This window comes from Ramularia collo-cygni, assembly GCF_900074925.1.
Source record: "Ramularia collo-cygni strain URUG2 genome assembly, contig: RCC_scaffold01, whole genome shotgun sequence".
Lineage (NCBI taxonomy): Eukaryota > Fungi > Ascomycota > Dothideomycetes > Mycosphaerellales > Mycosphaerellaceae > Ramularia > Ramularia collo-cygni.
Genome location: NW_019716255.1, coordinates 190,139 through 207,458, shown reverse-complemented (window position 1 = coordinate 207,458; position 17,320 = coordinate 190,139). Strand labels below are relative to the sequence as shown.

Below are 17,320 nucleotides of genomic sequence, written 5' to 3'. Positions count from 1 at the left end.
GTAGATATCCAAGTAGATGTTTTTCCTTGAAGAACCGGAACCACAAAGATAAAAGTTTACACGAACAATTCCAGGAAAGAAAGAGTAAATCCACGACCGAGTAAGGTAGGTAGCAGTCACTACCTTACATACCTAGCGTCAAACCTTGCCAGTCAGCCGCTGTGAAGTATCTCACCTTACCTAGCCGCCTAATATCCGCCATGTGAATGCTCTGCCAAGGTCAGTGCAAGTCACGACGATTTGGGAGAAAGAATGTCACGTGAAAATGCCAAGTCGCCGAATCCGTCAGCATGATTCGGAGACATTTATGCTTGGCTGGTCATCGGCATTAGATAAAGTACCTTGTGTCGTACACTTCTGGGCGAAAGGAAGGCGGTCACCCACATCACGGATCAAAAACTCCAAAGTCATAAGGTATACCCTCCCATCAAACCCCAACAGCGCCTGCAACCCCCTTACCATCCAATGTAGTCTGCGCCTTGGCAAATTGACTCAACATCCCCAACACCCCGGCATTCCCCACTCCGTCTCTCTTCTCTCCATCCTCAGCTTCACTATCATCATCATCTGAACTGTCCAACATGCCTCCGATATTCCCAGGAGCGTCGGCGAAATCCTTCAAATCGGAATCATCAGCCATGATGCGACTTTCCGTGATGCCTCCAAGTGGTGCTCCGCCTCGAGAAGGTTGGGTTGGTGGAGAGAAGGGTGCAGCAACCTTCCTCCTCGATGTCGGTGGGGGATGTCGTGAATGATGCGCCGCAGTCTGTCGTGGAGAGAGCATGGTGGAAGAACTGGGCCCTCTCCTCTCACTTCTCCGTCCCGCGCCCTCTTCTCTGATAGCTGGTGTCCCACTCTTACGCATATCAGACCACTCTCTCGGCGCCTGCCACCCTCCTCCACCACTGGCACCGCGTCGATGTCCTCCCTCGCCCTTTCGCTCGCGGTAGTGAGAGTAGTATTGTGCAAAATTCTGAATGCTGGCCTCCATCTTCTCATCCTTCAGTCCGTAGTAGTCGTCTCTTAAACCATCCTCACCTTCCAACACCTCTCTAGGATCACTAACATTGACATCCTTCTTGAAGCCGAAGACTGCGAAATTACATTGGTGGCCGATTCCTTCGACGTGTACGGTCTGTTCTCGAAAGAAGTCAATGAGACGCTCGCATTGCCGCGCTTCCGAATTCCGCCAGAGGATAAAGGGCGCTACAACGAGAGAAAGCATCTCCTCGACGAAGATCAAGACCTTCATCTGATACATTGCCGAGAACTCGGCTTTGACTTCGTTGGAGTGGAGGCGATCTTTCCAATGACTCGGCATGTAGTGGGTAAAGTAGAGGACATCTCGGAGATGGATGATAGGATCATGGGTCTCATTCTCATCCGGCAGAGAGCCATGCGCAATTCCAAAGATGACACCCATGACCGTCAACCAAAAGACCACCGTCCGTCCCGGCGTGACTTCAAACCCCAGAAAGAGTTCGGAATCGAGAAGAGTGGCGAGTGTCAGGACGGCGGCAAAGGATCCAGAGATGAAGGCTACGAAACGGCAGATTTGGTCCGTCTTGTCCTTGGGGAATTGTTTGAGGTAGTCATTCGCAAATGGGTAGGCTTGCTTCAAGCGGCGGTCGAACAGATGTTGCAACTCATTCAGCTGCCTCATCTTCCACTCCGCGAAAGGGGTGAAGGAGCGCGCGCTGGCTTTTGAGGGATTGCGTGTGAACTCCGTGTAGTATCGGAGGAAGTATAGCAAACAGAATCGAATAATGTTGAAAGGTGACAAGACCACACTCGCGAGGGCAGCGATCCGGAATCTCGTCCGCATGGCTCCCACCAGCGCGGCTCGGTTCTTGACGTCGAGACAGAACGGTCGGATACTGCCCTGTTCGTCAAAGATGAAGTTGGACAAGCAGAGTCCGATGCACCATTCCAGACTTTTGGAGTAGAACTGCCTCGTTCCCACAAATGGCAGTGGAAGGGTAAAGTCCAGGATGTCCTTGTTATAAAGTACCACAAAGTAGTTATCCTGTCGCATCAGTCGGTTGGCGATGCTTTCAGCCGTGAGCTTTTGCTGAGGTTCCTTGTACTTCATGTACTTCTTCGCGTTGGGAGAGATCTTGGCGGTGGCTACGTGGGCGTTTTGGACCTTAACCATGCCGTCCACAACCCGCCTCCAAGATACAGTTTGGAGATCGTCATCGCTGATTCCCAGCACGTGTTGGTAGAAATCGCGCATGCGGAGAAGGCGACGGGTGTCTTGAAGACTCTGCAGTAATCTCGACAGCCAGTAGATGACGAAGAAGAAGATGGCGGCATGCTTGAACCATGACGCCTTGGCGATGCACTTTCCAATCAGAACCTCCGAGGTGGACTTGCTGTGCGGGATCTTGGAGTAGTCGATGCATGTGGTGAGGAACATGGAAAAGGTAAAGACAAAGAGTTCCGTCAGAAGGGTCAAGATGCGGGATAACAAGATGGACCAGACTCCGTGACCGACAAAGTATTGGTAGATTTCCAAGAGAAATCCGTCGAGATTGCTAGCGTTGGTGTATAGCCACATTGCGTCAGCTTGTGGATTCGGCCGGTTACCCATGGGAGGGGCGGTAGATGCAGGAAAGGAGGATCTGGAGTGCGCACGAGGGTTTCGTGGAGCATGCGATGGATGTAATCCTTGCTGTTCTTGGGTCGTCCTCCACTGCGCTTCGGCTTTGGCCAGCTTGGACTCCATCATGCCCCCGCCGACACCTCCCGTACCCCGACTGATTCCCGTCCTGCTTTTCCCGCCCTTTTTCAGCTCCATCAATAAGGATTCCGGCACATCGTCGTCCTCATCCGCTCTCCGACCTCGTTTCCCTTTGGACTGCTGTCCTCGCGGCTGTGTCATCACCGGCGACGCGGTGGATGGAGATGACTCGTTGACATTATACAGGAAGGCGTCGGGATCGTCGTCTTCGTCTTCGTCGTGGAAGGGTTGGTGATACCGAGCGGGATTCCGTCCGGCCCGCTGCGCTTCCACGTCGGGTGGGATGCGGGAGGGGTTGTGTCGCAGGCCCTCATACACCGACACATCGCCCTCGGCCACGGGCAGGAAGCGGGAGAGAACGCGCGAGGAGAGTAGATCGTCCATTGTCGAGGTATACGGGTCGAAGATGCAACAACAACCAAGTTATCAGGCCTAGGTATCTTATCGCAGGAAGGCAGAGTATAAGTCGCGGGCCGGGCTAGCTGGAGCTCGTCGCCGTGAATATTTCCATCCCCCGTAAAGAAATCCGGAAAGAGCGATGTTGGAGTGCAGATGCGGGAAATGGAAGTGATGGTTGTGATGGGGTGGGTCATGAGGCATCCTTGCATGTGACGTGAACGAACCTCTTATCGATAAGCATCGCACTTGCTTGGCGTAAGGTATCTCGAGGCGAGAGTCTTCGGGAAAACTTGCCTCTTCTTGAAATCACCCCATCTTCCTGCTAACTCTTTTAGGAAGTTGAAGTGAAGTGTACATTTGCTAGCTCTCCAGTCGTTGATTATAAAAGTGATGTTAGCTGACGGTATAGAGAGCTCGGTCTTCCTCACACTGACAAGACAGATAATACATGTTTACAACATGATGGGGTCGTGTTCGAGACATTTCTTGAGCTCAGCTTCCCGTCGAGACAACAGTCTCACAGCACATTTCCGAATATATCAGCGGCGTGCTCAAGATATTGACACTGCCTTTCCCTACATACTCATCCATTCGTTCATTATCTTCTCTCGCTCTCTTACTAATTCCTTTTCAAACGAAAAACGGCTGGCCCGTTATTACACTTCCTTCACTTCAACAACCCAGCACCTTATCATGTGTTCTCCAACATCGGCCCGGACTCCCCAATCTCCAAAATCAGAGACGACTTCTCTCTCTTCAGTATCAGAACCAACATGCCCCTCTTCAACATCAGAACCAACACCCCCCTCTCCAACATCAGAATCACCTCTCTCCTCCCCTCCTCCCCAATCAGAGGAGCTTCTTCCCCCAAAAGAGCACTTCCTCGCCTACTATATCCACCCCATCACAACACCCTTAAACGAAGAAGAAGACCTCTGCGGCATCTGCCACGTCCTTCCCTTCGAACCGATTCAAACGGCTTGCAAGCATCTCTTCTGCACAAAAGGCCTGTTGAAATGGCTGATAGATAACAATACCTGTCCACTTTGTCACGAGAAACTTTTCGCCCCGTTAGTCAAAAAAGAAGACAAGCAGGTCGTGGGGACGGAGCTTCAGGGGTTGATAGATTCTCAGGTCGAAAGACGGCTTAATATTTGGTTTGGACATCATCCGGATGATCGCGATGATGGTTTCATGTCTTGATGAAGGGTGGTGGGAAGAGAATGGGTGGGTGGGGTTTGTGATGGAGAGTAATATGATGGAGATAATGAACATCTGTTATCTGAGCGGCTGTATTGAATTTGTGTAATGTGTAATCTGTACAAATTACATTCTCGGTCCTACCTGTGCCGTCAGTGATTGACACAATAATGTGCGTCAGTACCCTCAGGGGCTCCATCCACCCTCTCAATTAAAAGAGAAATCTCCCCGACCACCAAAAGTCTCCCATCCAAGAACCATCGTCTCACTTCACTCAAATTGTGAATATCTCCAACACCAACCGAAGACAAGTCTTGCCTCCAACGTGAATCGGAATCAAAATCAGAACTGTGCCATGAGATCAAGACATTAATCACCAAATCCCTCAACCTAAGACTCATGTCTCACGCCACTTTTCTTAACATACCACCGAAATCTCTCGCCTTCCAGAATCCTCTCCTCTCAATAATCATTCAGCTTAACATTTCCACACACACTCCTTCACACCTCCCCTTCACCACAACGGCCGGCTCCGTTCCTAATTTCCTCTTCTCTTTCGCATCCAAAAACAAAACCCACCCTCCAAGAACCTCTTCTCCTCGTCTTCCCCTCCTCGACGAACGATCCACCATGTCCCTTCCATTTCGAGACGTATTCCTTGCCTATCACCTATCTCCAATCACCACTCCCTTGGACGACGAAGAACTCTGCAGTATCGGCCTCCACTCCTTCACCCAACCCGTCCAAACACCTTGTGGACATTACTTCTGCACGTTCTGTCTGCTAGAATGGTTGAATCGCGAAAATACCTGCCCGAATTGTCGCGCGAAGCTCTTCGACTATCCTCCTCCAGAAGAAGAAGAAGAAGTATGGGAATCGGATTTCGAGTCGGAAGACGGAGAGGGAAATGGGAATGAAGGGAATGATGGGAATGATGGCAATGGTGGCGATGGTGGCGATGGTGGCGATGGTGGCGATGGTGGGCATGGTGGGCATGGTGGGCATGGTGGGCATGGTGGCCATGGTGGCCATGGTGGGAATGGTGGGAATGGTGGGAATGATGGGAATGATAATGACGCGAACAACGACACCAGAGCCGACAACATCGACCACGATGGTCCCCAGGACGAAGCCGTCTTCGGCGGAAACAACAACAACGACAACAACAACGACAACCCACAAGAAAATCAAGACATAACAAACACAATCGACTGGCCCCCGAACATCGAACCCTTCAACCCCCTCACCATCTCCCCAACCCTCGACCCGCACGCCCTCCCCTCCCTAATCGAAGACTTCGACGCCTATCTCCAGCACCTAACCCCAAACAACCGCCCCTTTAGAACCCAATTCCTCGGATTGACGCACAAAACCATCCTCGACCCCCCTTCTCTCCTCCCGTACGCTCTAGCAAGCATCGCCCGCTTAGCCTCCTCTCCTCCTCCACAAGAAGACGCTCACGCCATAGAAATCCACCTCCAATGTAGAAATGAATGGGGCCACGTCCTACAGCGCATCGACACACATTTACAACTTCTCGTGCAGATATATGCGGCACACGGCGGGGAAATATATCGGTATCCGCCGGCGACCGTGCTGTATGCTGAATTGTACAATGCGTTGGGAGAATTTCCTCGCACGGAGACGATGGAGGATGCTGTGGAACGGGCGATTGTGGAGCAGAATGAGGAGGTGAGGAGGTTTAAGGGGGATGTTGTTATTTTGATCGAATGGATTGTGACGCGCGCGGCGATTGCGTTTGCGGTGGATGATGCTAGGCGTGGGAATGTGGAGTTTGATCCCGAGGTTTGGTGGCAAGGGCTGTGGGGTCGGTGAGATTGTCTTTTTTGGTGGTGGATTGATGGGGAGTTGTWCATGATTTGATCGACGACGCTTGTTGTCTTGATAACGTTGCTGGAGCTTCCATCGAGAACGAGATACTTCCATTCGYTCCCAGCTCCTCCTCTTGAAAGAGTAGTCAACGGACAATACCTGATCGTTGATGGTCTGGCCCACCTCGTCTTCTCTGCCCGTGCTCATTCACTATCGAAGCTATGTCAAGGTGGTCGTGACATTCCATGAGGTCTGACATGGTGAAACTGGTAGTCGGGTTCGTGCAGTCGATTGGTAGATCCTGCAACTGGATGGAGTATCATGATCTTGATGGGCCCTCATCATGTTTCGAGAGCTCTTCGATCCCGTCAATGATGCCCTGCTCGATCCGAGAAGCAGAACCTGTTGAWCGATCTCTCTGACGTGTATACATATCGCGGAGATCCACTTAGACAGCAAGATCTACACCTCGCCATGCGAAGCAATTCGGCAAACGCCTACGCCCAAAGTCGAGAAGCCATTTGGCCTCGGTCAGATATCCGCCTTGGTCCAAGACTTGGGCTGTGCGCGTAATCGTGTAGAAGGTCGCAGTAGATGCTAGTCTTCCCCTCGGTTCGAACAGGTCGCGGACAAAGGGAGATGGTGGTTTCGAATCACAGCGTTGAAAAAATCGGAGCGCCTCGAGTGGTTGCGGTGCGACTGGATCGTGCAGGAGTAAACGCCCACGGAGAAAGTGGAGCTCATCCTGGTCGTTGATCCACATTGCGCAGCTCTCTACAAATCGACGGAACACGGGCTGGGTAAAGTCTTGCTTGGATGTGGGGCCCAATATCGCCTTTCGCAATACGATACCAGCCGGTAAGAGGGGTATACAACTTTGCTCAGATATAGCTGTGGTGGCCGTCATTGCTACGGCATGCTCGAACTGCTCGAAGGCGGCCTGCTGCCCACTCCAGTACATGGTACTGTGTATCAGAAATCGCAGCACGTCCCCCTTCCACCGCACTTGTTCCTGTGGCGTCCTTGAGGTGGCGAATGAAGGGGTCTCGTCGATAGAAAGCCAGTGCCGTAAGAATTGCTCGCCCCCATCAGCAACAACACAATGCACGACAACTCGCAAGAATTCGGGGTGTCGGATCAAGTCGAATTTGTGGAATCCGTCGTCATTGAGCAACCACAGGAGAGCGCGGCTTCCCGGTTTGAGCTGCCGGTACTTCTCACGCTGCTCTTCTTTCCCAGGAAATTCCATGCACGTGAGCGCAACAAACCGCTCCAAACATTGTCGAACCAGATCCAGGTCCCGCGTTCCGCTATCCAGCACGCTAACGGGGTCTTGCTGCAAGGCTGGAGGTAGATCCTGCTTCAATTGGATAAAGTTGCGCCATGCAGCCGGCTCCAGGTTGTATTTGGTGGTTACGGCCTTGAATTCCTTGAGGAAGTAGTCGTAGAACTGCTCATCTGTGGGGTTCGTGGCAACAGCATCGCTATCCCGTTCATGCTGGCCCCGAGCATATATTCTTCGTACAGCTAGTGGCCTGTGATGCCGCTCCTGCTTCTGTTCTCTGTGGCGGTTGGATGAACTGTCTTTGCCGTCGCCAGTAACTCTTCTGATGACAACGAATCGACGTGCACATTTCCCTACCGTGGTCGAGGCTGGAAGACGCGCATGCTTGAGGCATGGGGCATACCGCGCCACACCATGTGGGCGAAGGGTGGCGATGCCAAACATTGAATGATCATTGGCGTTGAACGAACAATGTCCGTTGTTTTGATGAGCCTGTCTCATCAACCTGGTCAAAGTTTAGGTTGGCATGTCTCGTCTTGGCCCAATCCCCACTCCGAAGTTTAACCTTCGTGTACTACGTGAGAGAAACGCGTTCTGGAGTTGGCGTTTGCCAAGGCCAACACTTTTGCCCCAAGGTAGTACTGTACTTCCTCAGTTGTCATTCATTCTACGCAACCTGCATCTATGGATTTAGACATACAGTCACAATGGAAGAAAGTAGCTACCTAGCACTTTGACGCTTCCATCCCATGCTCTCAACCTCCGGGTATCATATTCTCACAAACAACCTCCTCCCAGCCATCTCAACCCCTCGCGGCCCTCGTAGTCCTCTCATAAAACTCCAACGTACAAGCCGCCAAAAAGCACGGAATCTCCTTTCTGCCCTCGACCCAAAAATCAATGTTCCCCTTCAACTCCCCCGCAAAAGCACTCTTGGGCCCCCCACTGATTTTCATCGTTCCATTCYCCCCATCAAACACGATACTATTCTCCTCTTCTTCCCCGTTGTTCCAACTCGTGGGATACAAGATACTCGTCGCCTTCACCCTTCCATTCGGCATGAAATCTAGCCTCCAACCTAGAATACTACAGACGGCTTCGCGGAATTCGAGAGACTTGGCCGTCCAGATTTGCTTGAGACGGAGCTCCTTCTTCTCCATTTTGCCAATTTGGAGTTTGTATTCATCGAGTTGTTGGCGGACGTTGTCCAATGTGCTGATGGGTACGACTTTGGTGCCGCCACTCCTGCCTTCCAGCTGGGAAAGGAGCGCTTCGTTCTCCTCTCGCAGAGTTCGAAGAGTGGCGAGCTTGACAGCCTCCGCGTCTGCAGTAGGGTTGTTGCGCAACTCAAGCACACGGGTGCGTGAGGATTCCTTGAGTTTGGTAACTTGCGAAACACTGACTTTGAGCTCCGCCTCGAGGAGTTGATTTTGGCTATGCAACTTCTCGAGCTCGTTCTGGAGCGTGCGGGTCTTACGACGCATCTCACCCAGACGCTCATTCGCGCCTTCATCGTCGTCGTCTTCTCGAGCACGCTTTCTAGGCGATTGCATTGGTGGTTGCATTTCGACCTTGGACAAATCGCCTCGGAGCGTCTCCACTTCCGATCGATACTGTTCGATCATCCCTTGAAGCTGGTGCTCGCGTTTGACCCGCTCTTCGTCAACTTGCTCAGGCGTGAACTCTGCTTCTTCAGCTTCGAAAGTCTTCATCTGTGCACGCAGATACTCAACCTCTTTCACAAGCAGATTCTTCTGTCGTTCAAGACGAGCTTTAGCCTTTGCGTCGCTCGCCGAGGCACCGTTGCTGTTGGCAGAAGCTGCTCTTAATTGTTCCAGCTCAGCGACTAGGTTGTCTTTCTGCTCTTCCAAACTCCGGATGTTCTCGTCTCGCACAGTTAGTTCAGGCTGAACATTGCCGAGCTTGTCCAGTAGCTCAAGCTTCTCCAGACGCTCCTTCAGCAAGGCCTTGACCATCTGCTCGGGTGTGTCGTACCGTAGATCCTCCTCTCCAGGTGCCTCACTCTCGAGATAACTCGCCCAGCCTAGCTTCTCATCTTCCAGGATTCGTCGCTGAAGCTGTGACTCTGCAAGTTCCCTCCTCAAATCTTCCATCATCCGCACTTTCACCTCCAATGCATGCTTCTCCTCCTCAACCACCTCAACCCCCTTCTGCACCTTTCTGAACTGCTTGATCTCTGCAGTCTGCTCCCTGTTCATAGCTTCCAACTTCTTCACATACGCCACTTGTTCTGTGAGCTCCTTCTTGATAACAGCAAGAGTGTCCGAATCTCCAGACTGTGCCTTCAACTTCAACACCTCATTCTCCAATTGTCCCACCTCCGCCTCCTTTCGAACAAGCTTCTGCTGTGTAGTCTGAAGTGCAGTAACCTTGCCCGTCAAATCCTGCTGAATGTCCTCCACGGACGCCTGCAGCGCCGCATATTTCTGTTCCAGCTCACCAAACTCATACTTCCCCTGCCGTTGCTGCGACTCCAAATCCGCCCTCGCTTCCTCCAAATCATCCCTCAAAGACCGATTGTCATCCTGCAAAGATCGAATCTTACTCTCCAACAAACTCTTCTCATTCGCCGCCCGATCCTGAACTTCCTGATAATCCCTCGCCAAACCCTCCACTTTCTTCGCAGCAACACTCGCCGCACTCTCCGCCGCAACAGCCCGTTTATAATCCGCTTCCGCACGATTCTGCGCCTCCCGCAATTCCTGCTGCTGATGCAAATCATTCAATTCGCGATCCTGCTTCATCGAATCAAGTTCATATTGCACGGTGCGAAGCTGTGCGCGAAGATCCTCGGTGCTGACATCGGCGCGGGATGTGGTGGTGGATTGCTTCATGGTGTCGCGGAAGGATTGTCGCATTGGTGGAGGAGGAGGGGCCATATCACCTCCTGATAGAAAATCATATGTCGGTTGATTGGCCCGCGCCATCGTGGGCAGGAACCTGTGAGTGAATACTAAAATCAAACAATCACGTCGGTGTTTGCGGATGGAAGTCGCGTCTAAACACATGTCCGCATTCGGACTAGATCGGGACTATCCCTGTCTTTTTGGTCCGCCGATGTCAACGTCACGTCCTCGATACTCCAGATGATTACCTTGATACTATTCTGGCCTTGAGCTGGTCATCTTCATTGTTGTTCTCAGAGAGCGCGGCGGCATTGAATTTGTGGAGAACTGAGACTGCCTGGCGTGTGGGCGATATGGAACTGTCCGGCAGCACTGTGCGTCGAACACCTTCAATTCGGTCTGCATTGACGACTGGCACCGGACGCGTCGAAGTGATGAGTGTTGCAGCACTCCAGTAACTTCACAGCTGCGCCGAAAGAGTCAGGAGCTGGAACTTCTCCGATGCCTTAGATCACGACACCACAATGACTTCGATTCTTGAGACGTGAGTTGTCAAACGACCGTTAATACATGCAACCAAACCGGTGTGCTTTGAAAGACAGCGAGAATGTGTCCCCAAACATCAAGCCCCAATGAATGACCCATAAATGAACACTCTCAGCGGCATCAGATCTTTAAAGGATCATCCGACCCACCGCGCAGTCACCCAAGATTAAGCAGAGACGACGATCCGATCAATTCGCTGCTTGCCTCAAACATCGCCTGACTGCATTCACAACCCGTTCCTTGAAGCACTTGGGCATCATCTTGAGCTTGAGGTTGTTCTACATACAAGACGTCAAAGACTGCGGCCGCTCCGAAGAAACGCAATCCCACCTGAAGTGAGACTCCTGCCCACCAATCCATCGGCATGTAAGGTAAGATCGCTCCATGTAATCAACTTTCAAACTGTCAGAAGGATTGTCCCCATTAGCGGGCCTTCGATCTTCTGGAGATCCTTCTTCTGCAGATGATTGCGTTGAGGGTGAGTACTCGCTACCAGAAGGTGGTTCATTTCTCGGATCAGACCCGTTTTGGGGCCCGGGCGCGTTGCCGGGACTGGAGTCGTCACCGGAATCAGAGTCGTTCGAGGAGTGGTTGTCCTCGAAGCTCTTGTCATCGCCAGAATTCGATTCGCCTTCGGAGGTAGTCTCACTGTCAGAGATGACTTTCGTCTCGTCCACCCCATCCATGGACGCATTCATGGCCGAAGGCGCCTCCCCAGCCGTGGGAGCATCCATAGGAGCAATTTCATCTGCAGCGCTCGGCTGGTCCGCCGAAGCAGTGTTACCAAAGTATTTTTGGAAGGCCTTGTACGCAGAATCAAATATCGCAGGATACTTGTTCTCGATGGCAATATTCTTGACTTTAAGTGGATCGCCCGCCATCGCTCTCCTCGCGGCATCCTCCACTTGTGGATCGAAATTTACCATCTGAACCTCAGTCTCGGAAAGCAGCCCTTTCAGCGGCCCGAGAAGCTCCTGCATTCCTTCCTCGCTATTATTGCGTTTTGCATGATGCTTGTGACCTACAACGAACTTGAGGGTTCTGAGAGGTAGGTGCCAGATGATGAGTTCTGCCAGCTTTCCTTCGTTTTTGCCCCAGCTGGAAAGATATATGGAGACATTGGCAATGGTCTGGGGCTGCGATCCAGGTTCCGGTAAGATCTTGCCGTCGGCATAGCWAGTGTAGGCGACATTGCCTTGTCTCAGATATTCAGAAGCTTCAGAGCTGATCTGCTTGTTAGCGTAGAGGATGGCGGTATTCGCAGTTGAGGTAACGTTTCGATTCGTAGACAGGCTCCTCTGCGGCCTCTCGCTATGGACTCCCATCAACCTCTTGTAGACATCCCACCTGAATGCCGTTAGGATTTGTTCACTGAGACATTCATCGCCGGGAGTCTCACCGAATTTCTTTGGGTAGTTTCATGAAGCCTGGGAATCGCCTGTCTTTATCCAACTCTTTGAGCTTCCTGGTGCACCACCAACGATCGGCAGTGGAAATCCACGATGGAGCGGCCTTCCCCATTCGCTGGCTGATGAATCTTCGTAAATCTCTGATGGAACATCTCCCTAAAAAGGCGGAGTGACCTGTTCGACGTCGCGCAGCGGTCGGCCGAGGTAGTTTGCCGTCAGGGCGGTTGCGCCGACGTTGCCAGGATCGAGGCGCCATTATGAATAAACACAGGTAGCGTGGTGGATGCTGAGTAAGTGTTGAAAAGATCTGTCTCTGTCAAGATGGAGGAACAACTTGGATGTGGTCAGATTTGAGATTGGAAGGAAAGGCTGGATCCATCTCAGCTCGTGCCTCCTTGTGAACAACTTTAAGGAGTAACGATGAAACCCGCCGAGAGCCTTGAAATTGGGAATTGCAAATTTGTGGAAAGCTCTTTACAAATCACGACAGATGTCCCAGCCATGAACACAGCTTGTAATTAGGAATCTAGCGCTGTCTACGAAGGAGATCCCGAGGTCCGCAATGTTAAAAGAGTGCTCATATTGAATCAGGTCCCCAAAGGAGGGATCCGAGTGTACACATAGAGCAAGTCACATGCTTAATCAATCTCAAGCAGCCATCAWTCAATCTCGCAGAATCCATACAATCTAGCGAAAAAGGAGCTTGATAAATCTCGAAGAGGATCCGAACTATATCGCCACAGCTTCTCACATCCGGACAATGCATCGCATCCACAATATCCGTTGTGGGGAGCTACGATTGCATAATATAACAATCTCAAACCAGGTCTCGGTTTGTTGCTTGGAATCTCCGTATCTTGAAATGCTGCGTATATAAAGACCACACGATTAGCGTCTCCGTCGCGCTTCGATTGATCTCCTAGCGCTATATAAAGTGAATGACAAAACCAACCTGTTCGGGATTTTTCCAATTTGATCTCGACGATCCGTCGTCCAAACGAACATACAGGGCTTCCATTATGATTAAACTTCAGCWCTTGTAACAGGAGAGTATATCGTATATACTTTCCTCCAAAATCCTCCCACAGCTTCGTGCACCCAACCTGAGCGTAACACGTTCCGAAGCTCACACCGGACCATGTATATCAGGCATCTGTTTTTTCGAGCGCGGATCTTGTGCTTTCGGCCGATCAGGATCTGATTTCGCAGATGTCGTCGTAAAATGAGAATTCGACGAGGAGCTGGGACGGAAGGGCAATTCGGKCGACTTTTCACTGCTTAAGGGAGTGTAAGTGTGGGTCCAGACCCAATCCCTAGGGCGATCTGTATTGTGTGAATTGCTCGTTGTTCATCGTTACTTTATATACACCTCCGTAACCATCTAATGCCCCTCAATCAGATCCTTCGCAGCAGCTTTCTGACACTCGGCCAACATCCTCGCCTGTTGCGCAACTTCTCCAAGTCTTCCAATAACTTTTCCATTCCCTTCTCCAAATCCATAGATAGCATATGGAATCCCGACATCCTCACAGAAATCCCTGACATGTTTCTGTGCGGCACGAAGATTGTGTCTTGGCATCCTTGGGAATAGATGATGTACAGCTTGGAATTGAAGTCCGCCGTGGATGAAGTCTAGCCAAGGCGGACAGTCGACGTCCATCGTAGTTCGAAGCATTCGTTGAGGGAATGATTCCTTCACACCAAGATCGGCGGTCGACATGGCGAAATGGCTCAATGTGATTTGTACATGAACAGGCATGGTTATGGCGTGTGAGATCATCAAGTACGCGATCCTCGTGCCTGCGTTGGGGAGAGAGCGGTACAAGACTCCATACCCGAACCATGTCCAGAAGAAGACCTGTCCGGCCATTTCGAGATAGCGATGCCACCATGCTGGTCCCTTTCGAGGTCCTTGGCCTAAGAAGATGTACTGCCAGGATAGGACATAGAGATTGAAGCGACCAAAGGCCAGGATGGGGTAGTAGAGGTAATGTTGGTACTGCAAAGCTTTCTTCGCGAACGCATCCAGAGTCATTTCTCGGTCATAGTATGTCGAGGTTAGATTGTTGAAGAAACGGTGGGAGATGGCGAAGAAAGGCATGTGTTGTATGTCGGGATCGTGCTCTGCGGAGTTTGTGACGATGTGGTGGACATTGTGGTTGCGTTTCCACCAGCAGCAGGAGAGGCCGCCGAGGAAGTTGGAGATGAAGATGCCGATGACAGAGTCGGCGTGGAAGTTGTGGGTGATACCCATGTGTCCGGCGTCGTGGACCGTGAATACCAATTGATGCCAGAGGAGACCTAGGAACATGGCGGAGGGAATATACCAGMCCGTTCGGAGGAGGTAGAAGGATGTGCTGGCGAGGAGGGTGTAGCGAAGAATTTCCCACGCGTAGGCAGTATAGTTGCAGTTGTAGAGGCCTTCATCCTTGAGGCGTTGATCGAGGAGTTTGTACTTCTCGATGATGGTATGTTGAGTTTGTGGATCGAGAGAGGGGAATATCTCCAGATCGCGGTCGATTTCCTGCTGTGTACGGTCGTCCAATGTCTTTATGGTGGATTTTGAAGGCTCTCCAATAGCCAGGGTCTCAATGGATGTAGCCGAGGACTCGCTGGCAGCATCGTCACTGACTCTCCTTCTCCTCCTCATTGAAGGTTCAAAAACTGGGGAGGCCTCTGAGCTGGACGTGCCCGAAGACGCATCTTCGTCTTGCACTGCTTCCTCGCCAACTTCCTCATCCCTGAAGGCTCCACCTTGGATAGGAGGCACAAAATCAACCCATGGACCAGGCTCAATCTTCCCGATGCGATATCTCTGCATCAATTGCTGTGTCTCCAACGAGTGAAAAGCTTTGACTTCATTGGTGGCATCTCTTCCAACCATGTGTAGAATGGCCTTGTCACCGCCAGGGTGGTAGGGCAGCCATGCATCCACTTTCAGGACTGCATCTTCGATGATGACGATTTTCCGGCCCTGGGCGATGAGAGATTCAATCTTTCGGCGGGAGAGGACCGTGTCTCGGGAGGAGGTTGTGGATGGCGGCATGGTAAAGGCTAGATTGGGTTGGTTCAATCGATCAGGGCGCTGTGTTCCGGACCTCCATGGATTAATCAAATAATTCAATCAGGCGTGGACAAGTGAATTATGAAATGTGAAGAGAGATCTGAATCGTGGCGAGGCCAGACCCTGCCCGTGAATCCACCCCTGCACCTTGATATGTCAAAGCTTGTTCCCCGCAGCTCCACATGGATTGGAAGGCGCCAGCTCGGAATCAGAAACCGAAAGCGAAGCTCATCATCATCAATCAACACAAACATCTCGACAGCAAACAACTTCCCCCTCTCTCACTTCATCGCCCCAATTCACCGCGCCGCCTCCGTCATGAGCCAATCTCCTTGATCATCTCATCTTCCCCGCCGTGACATCGTTCACCATCAAACCCCTCGACACCACGACCATCATGGCGGACATTCTCCCCACATTGCTGCAATTCCCGCCTAGCGGCACGTCCAAGAAGAAGCTGTCTCCCAAGGACTATGACACCCAAGTCGGCGGATATTTGAAGGAATTGGCCAAGATCAAGGATGTTGCCTACTCCAAGCTGGCCGACAAGCAGAACCTGCTTGACCTCCTCGATCCGTCCATCAATTCCATCGCCTACGCAATCACCTTCAACCACCAACTCACCGCTGCTGGCAAAGACGTCAGGCGGAGAGAAGGTCTCGTCGAACGCTATGCCATTCCCTTCCTCCACCAATTCGATCCGGTCCAGGTACGATATGCCGGCAACGACTGGCGGCTCTTGTGGGAGGCCGTTTGTTCAGTCTTGTACGAGAACGGCGCCACCGACCTCTCCCCGCTCGTCGCAGGAATTCTCCGCTTGGACCCATCTGCCGGCACCTTCACCAGCAATCACATCCGACTCCTGCGTCTCGCCATGCACAGCGGTGTTCCCAGTCAAGCACTCCCCATCCTCGAAAAGACCATCCACGCCTATCCCCACAAGTCCTCCAAACGCCTTCCCGACGAGCTCCCCAGCGAAGAGAACGACTTCAGCAATGCCTTCATAACCCAAGCCTCACATTTGTCCACGGAGGTCAGACCAGAGTGGGTGTTGGAATACTACTACCTGGGCGGCTCGATTTACCTGGCGCTGGGAAATCACACTCGCGCCCGCCTCTTCCWAGAACACGTCCTGCTGTCACCTTCACAATCCAAGACCAGTTCGTTCTCAGCATTCCAAGTCGAAGCCTATCAAAAGTGGGTGCTTCTAGGACTATTGGTTCAAGGAAAGCAGTTCCCATTCCCCGCTACGATGGATGCCACAGCACTCCAGAGGATTCGCCACATGGTCGGTCCTTACGAAGCTCTCGCCGTGGCATTCGAGCAGCGAAACGTGAAAAAGTATGAGGCGGAAATGGATCAGGCAGGACGCATCTGGGCGGACGAAGGCAATTTGAGATTGGTGAGAGAAGTAGCGTCGGCCTTGGTGAGATACAAGGTCATTGATCTACAGAAGACATACGCATCGCTGCCTGTCGCAAGAGTGGCGGAGTTGATGGAGATGGAAGTGGAGGCCACATTCGACCTCGTACGAAACATGATTGGAGCAGGGTACCTCCTCGCCGAGCTGTCTCAAACTGGCGTCTTGACTTTCCACAGCTCGGAAGCCAAACTGCCAGACATCGTGGATGGTCCAGATGATTTAGAGGCGCGAACGCAGAGAATCACAGAGCTGATTGCCAGCGTGCGTGAGGCCGATCGAAGATTGCAGCTGACGAAGGAATTTGTGGATGTCTCAAAGCGGACCAAGAAGGTTGGGAGTGGCGTCGAGGGTGACTTGGCGGATGTCATGGATTTGGAGTATGACGATCCGCCTCTTCCTCCGATGATGGAGAGTAGTATGAGCGGGCTGGGGAGAGATGGAGATGGTGATGACGGAGACGAAGATTTGATGGTTTGAAAAGGCGTGGAAATTTGCTGGACAAGGCAACGACAGCATAGATGATGGCTGGCATATGGGGTTTAGCGATGGAG

General features: G+C 51.8%; 7 protein-coding genes; 2 read left to right on the top strand and 5 right to left on the bottom strand.

Annotated features, from left to right (window-relative positions):
• Nucleotides 1–427: 427 nt before the first annotated feature.
• Nucleotides 428–3,127, bottom strand: RCC_00077 (related to Autophagy-related protein 9; the record flags this gene model as incomplete). The annotated part of the gene is made up of 1 exon (XM_023765232.1): nt 428–3,127. One exon carries the CDS (start codon nt 3,125–3,127, stop codon nt 428–430), a length of 2,700 nt encoding a protein of 899 aa, XP_023621000.1.
• A 1,845-nt stretch (nt 3,128–4,972) lies between these two features.
• Nucleotides 4,973–6,178, top strand: RCC_00076 (uncharacterized protein; the record flags this gene model as incomplete). Its single annotated transcript, XM_023765231.1, has 1 exon — nt 4,973–6,178. One exon carries the CDS (start codon nt 4,973–4,975, stop codon nt 6,176–6,178), a length of 1,206 nt encoding a protein of 401 aa, XP_023620999.1.
• Nucleotides 6,179–6,623: 445 nt separating this feature from the next.
• RCC_00075 (uncharacterized protein) lies at nt 6,624–7,904 on the bottom strand (the record flags this gene model as incomplete). The annotated part of the gene is made up of 1 exon (XM_023765230.1): nt 6,624–7,904. The coding sequence occupies one exon, from the start codon at nt 7,902–7,904 to the stop codon at nt 6,624–6,626; it is 1,281 nt and encodes a 426-aa protein (XP_023620998.1).
• Nucleotides 7,905–8,263: 359 nt separating this feature from the next.
• RCC_00074 (related to mitotic checkpoint protein MAD1) lies at nt 8,264–10,408 on the bottom strand (the record flags this gene model as incomplete). Its single annotated transcript, XM_023765229.1, has 1 exon — nt 8,264–10,408. The coding sequence occupies one exon, from the start codon at nt 10,406–10,408 to the stop codon at nt 8,264–8,266; it is 2,145 nt and encodes a 714-aa protein (XP_023620997.1).
• A 743-nt stretch (nt 10,409–11,151) lies between these two features.
• RCC_00073 (uncharacterized protein) lies at nt 11,152–12,394 on the bottom strand (the record flags this gene model as incomplete). XM_023765228.1 has 2 exons in its annotated part: nt 11,152–12,220; nt 12,273–12,394. 2 exons carry the CDS (start codon nt 12,392–12,394, stop codon nt 11,152–11,154), a joined length of 1,191 nt encoding a protein of 396 aa, XP_023620996.1.
• A 1,269-nt stretch (nt 12,395–13,663) lies between these two features.
• Nucleotides 13,664–15,328, bottom strand: RCC_00072 (probable delta 8-sphingolipid desaturase; the record flags this gene model as incomplete). The annotated part of the gene is made up of 1 exon (XM_023765227.1): nt 13,664–15,328. One exon carries the CDS (start codon nt 15,326–15,328, stop codon nt 13,664–13,666), a length of 1,665 nt encoding a protein of 554 aa, XP_023620995.1.
• Nucleotides 15,329–15,743: 415 nt separating this feature from the next.
• Nucleotides 15,744–17,246, top strand: RCC_00071 (uncharacterized protein; the record flags this gene model as incomplete). The annotated part of the gene is made up of 1 exon (XM_023765226.1): nt 15,744–17,246. The coding sequence occupies one exon, from the start codon at nt 15,744–15,746 to the stop codon at nt 17,244–17,246; it is 1,503 nt and encodes a 500-aa protein (XP_023620994.1).
• Nucleotides 17,247–17,320: the final 74 nt, after the last annotated feature.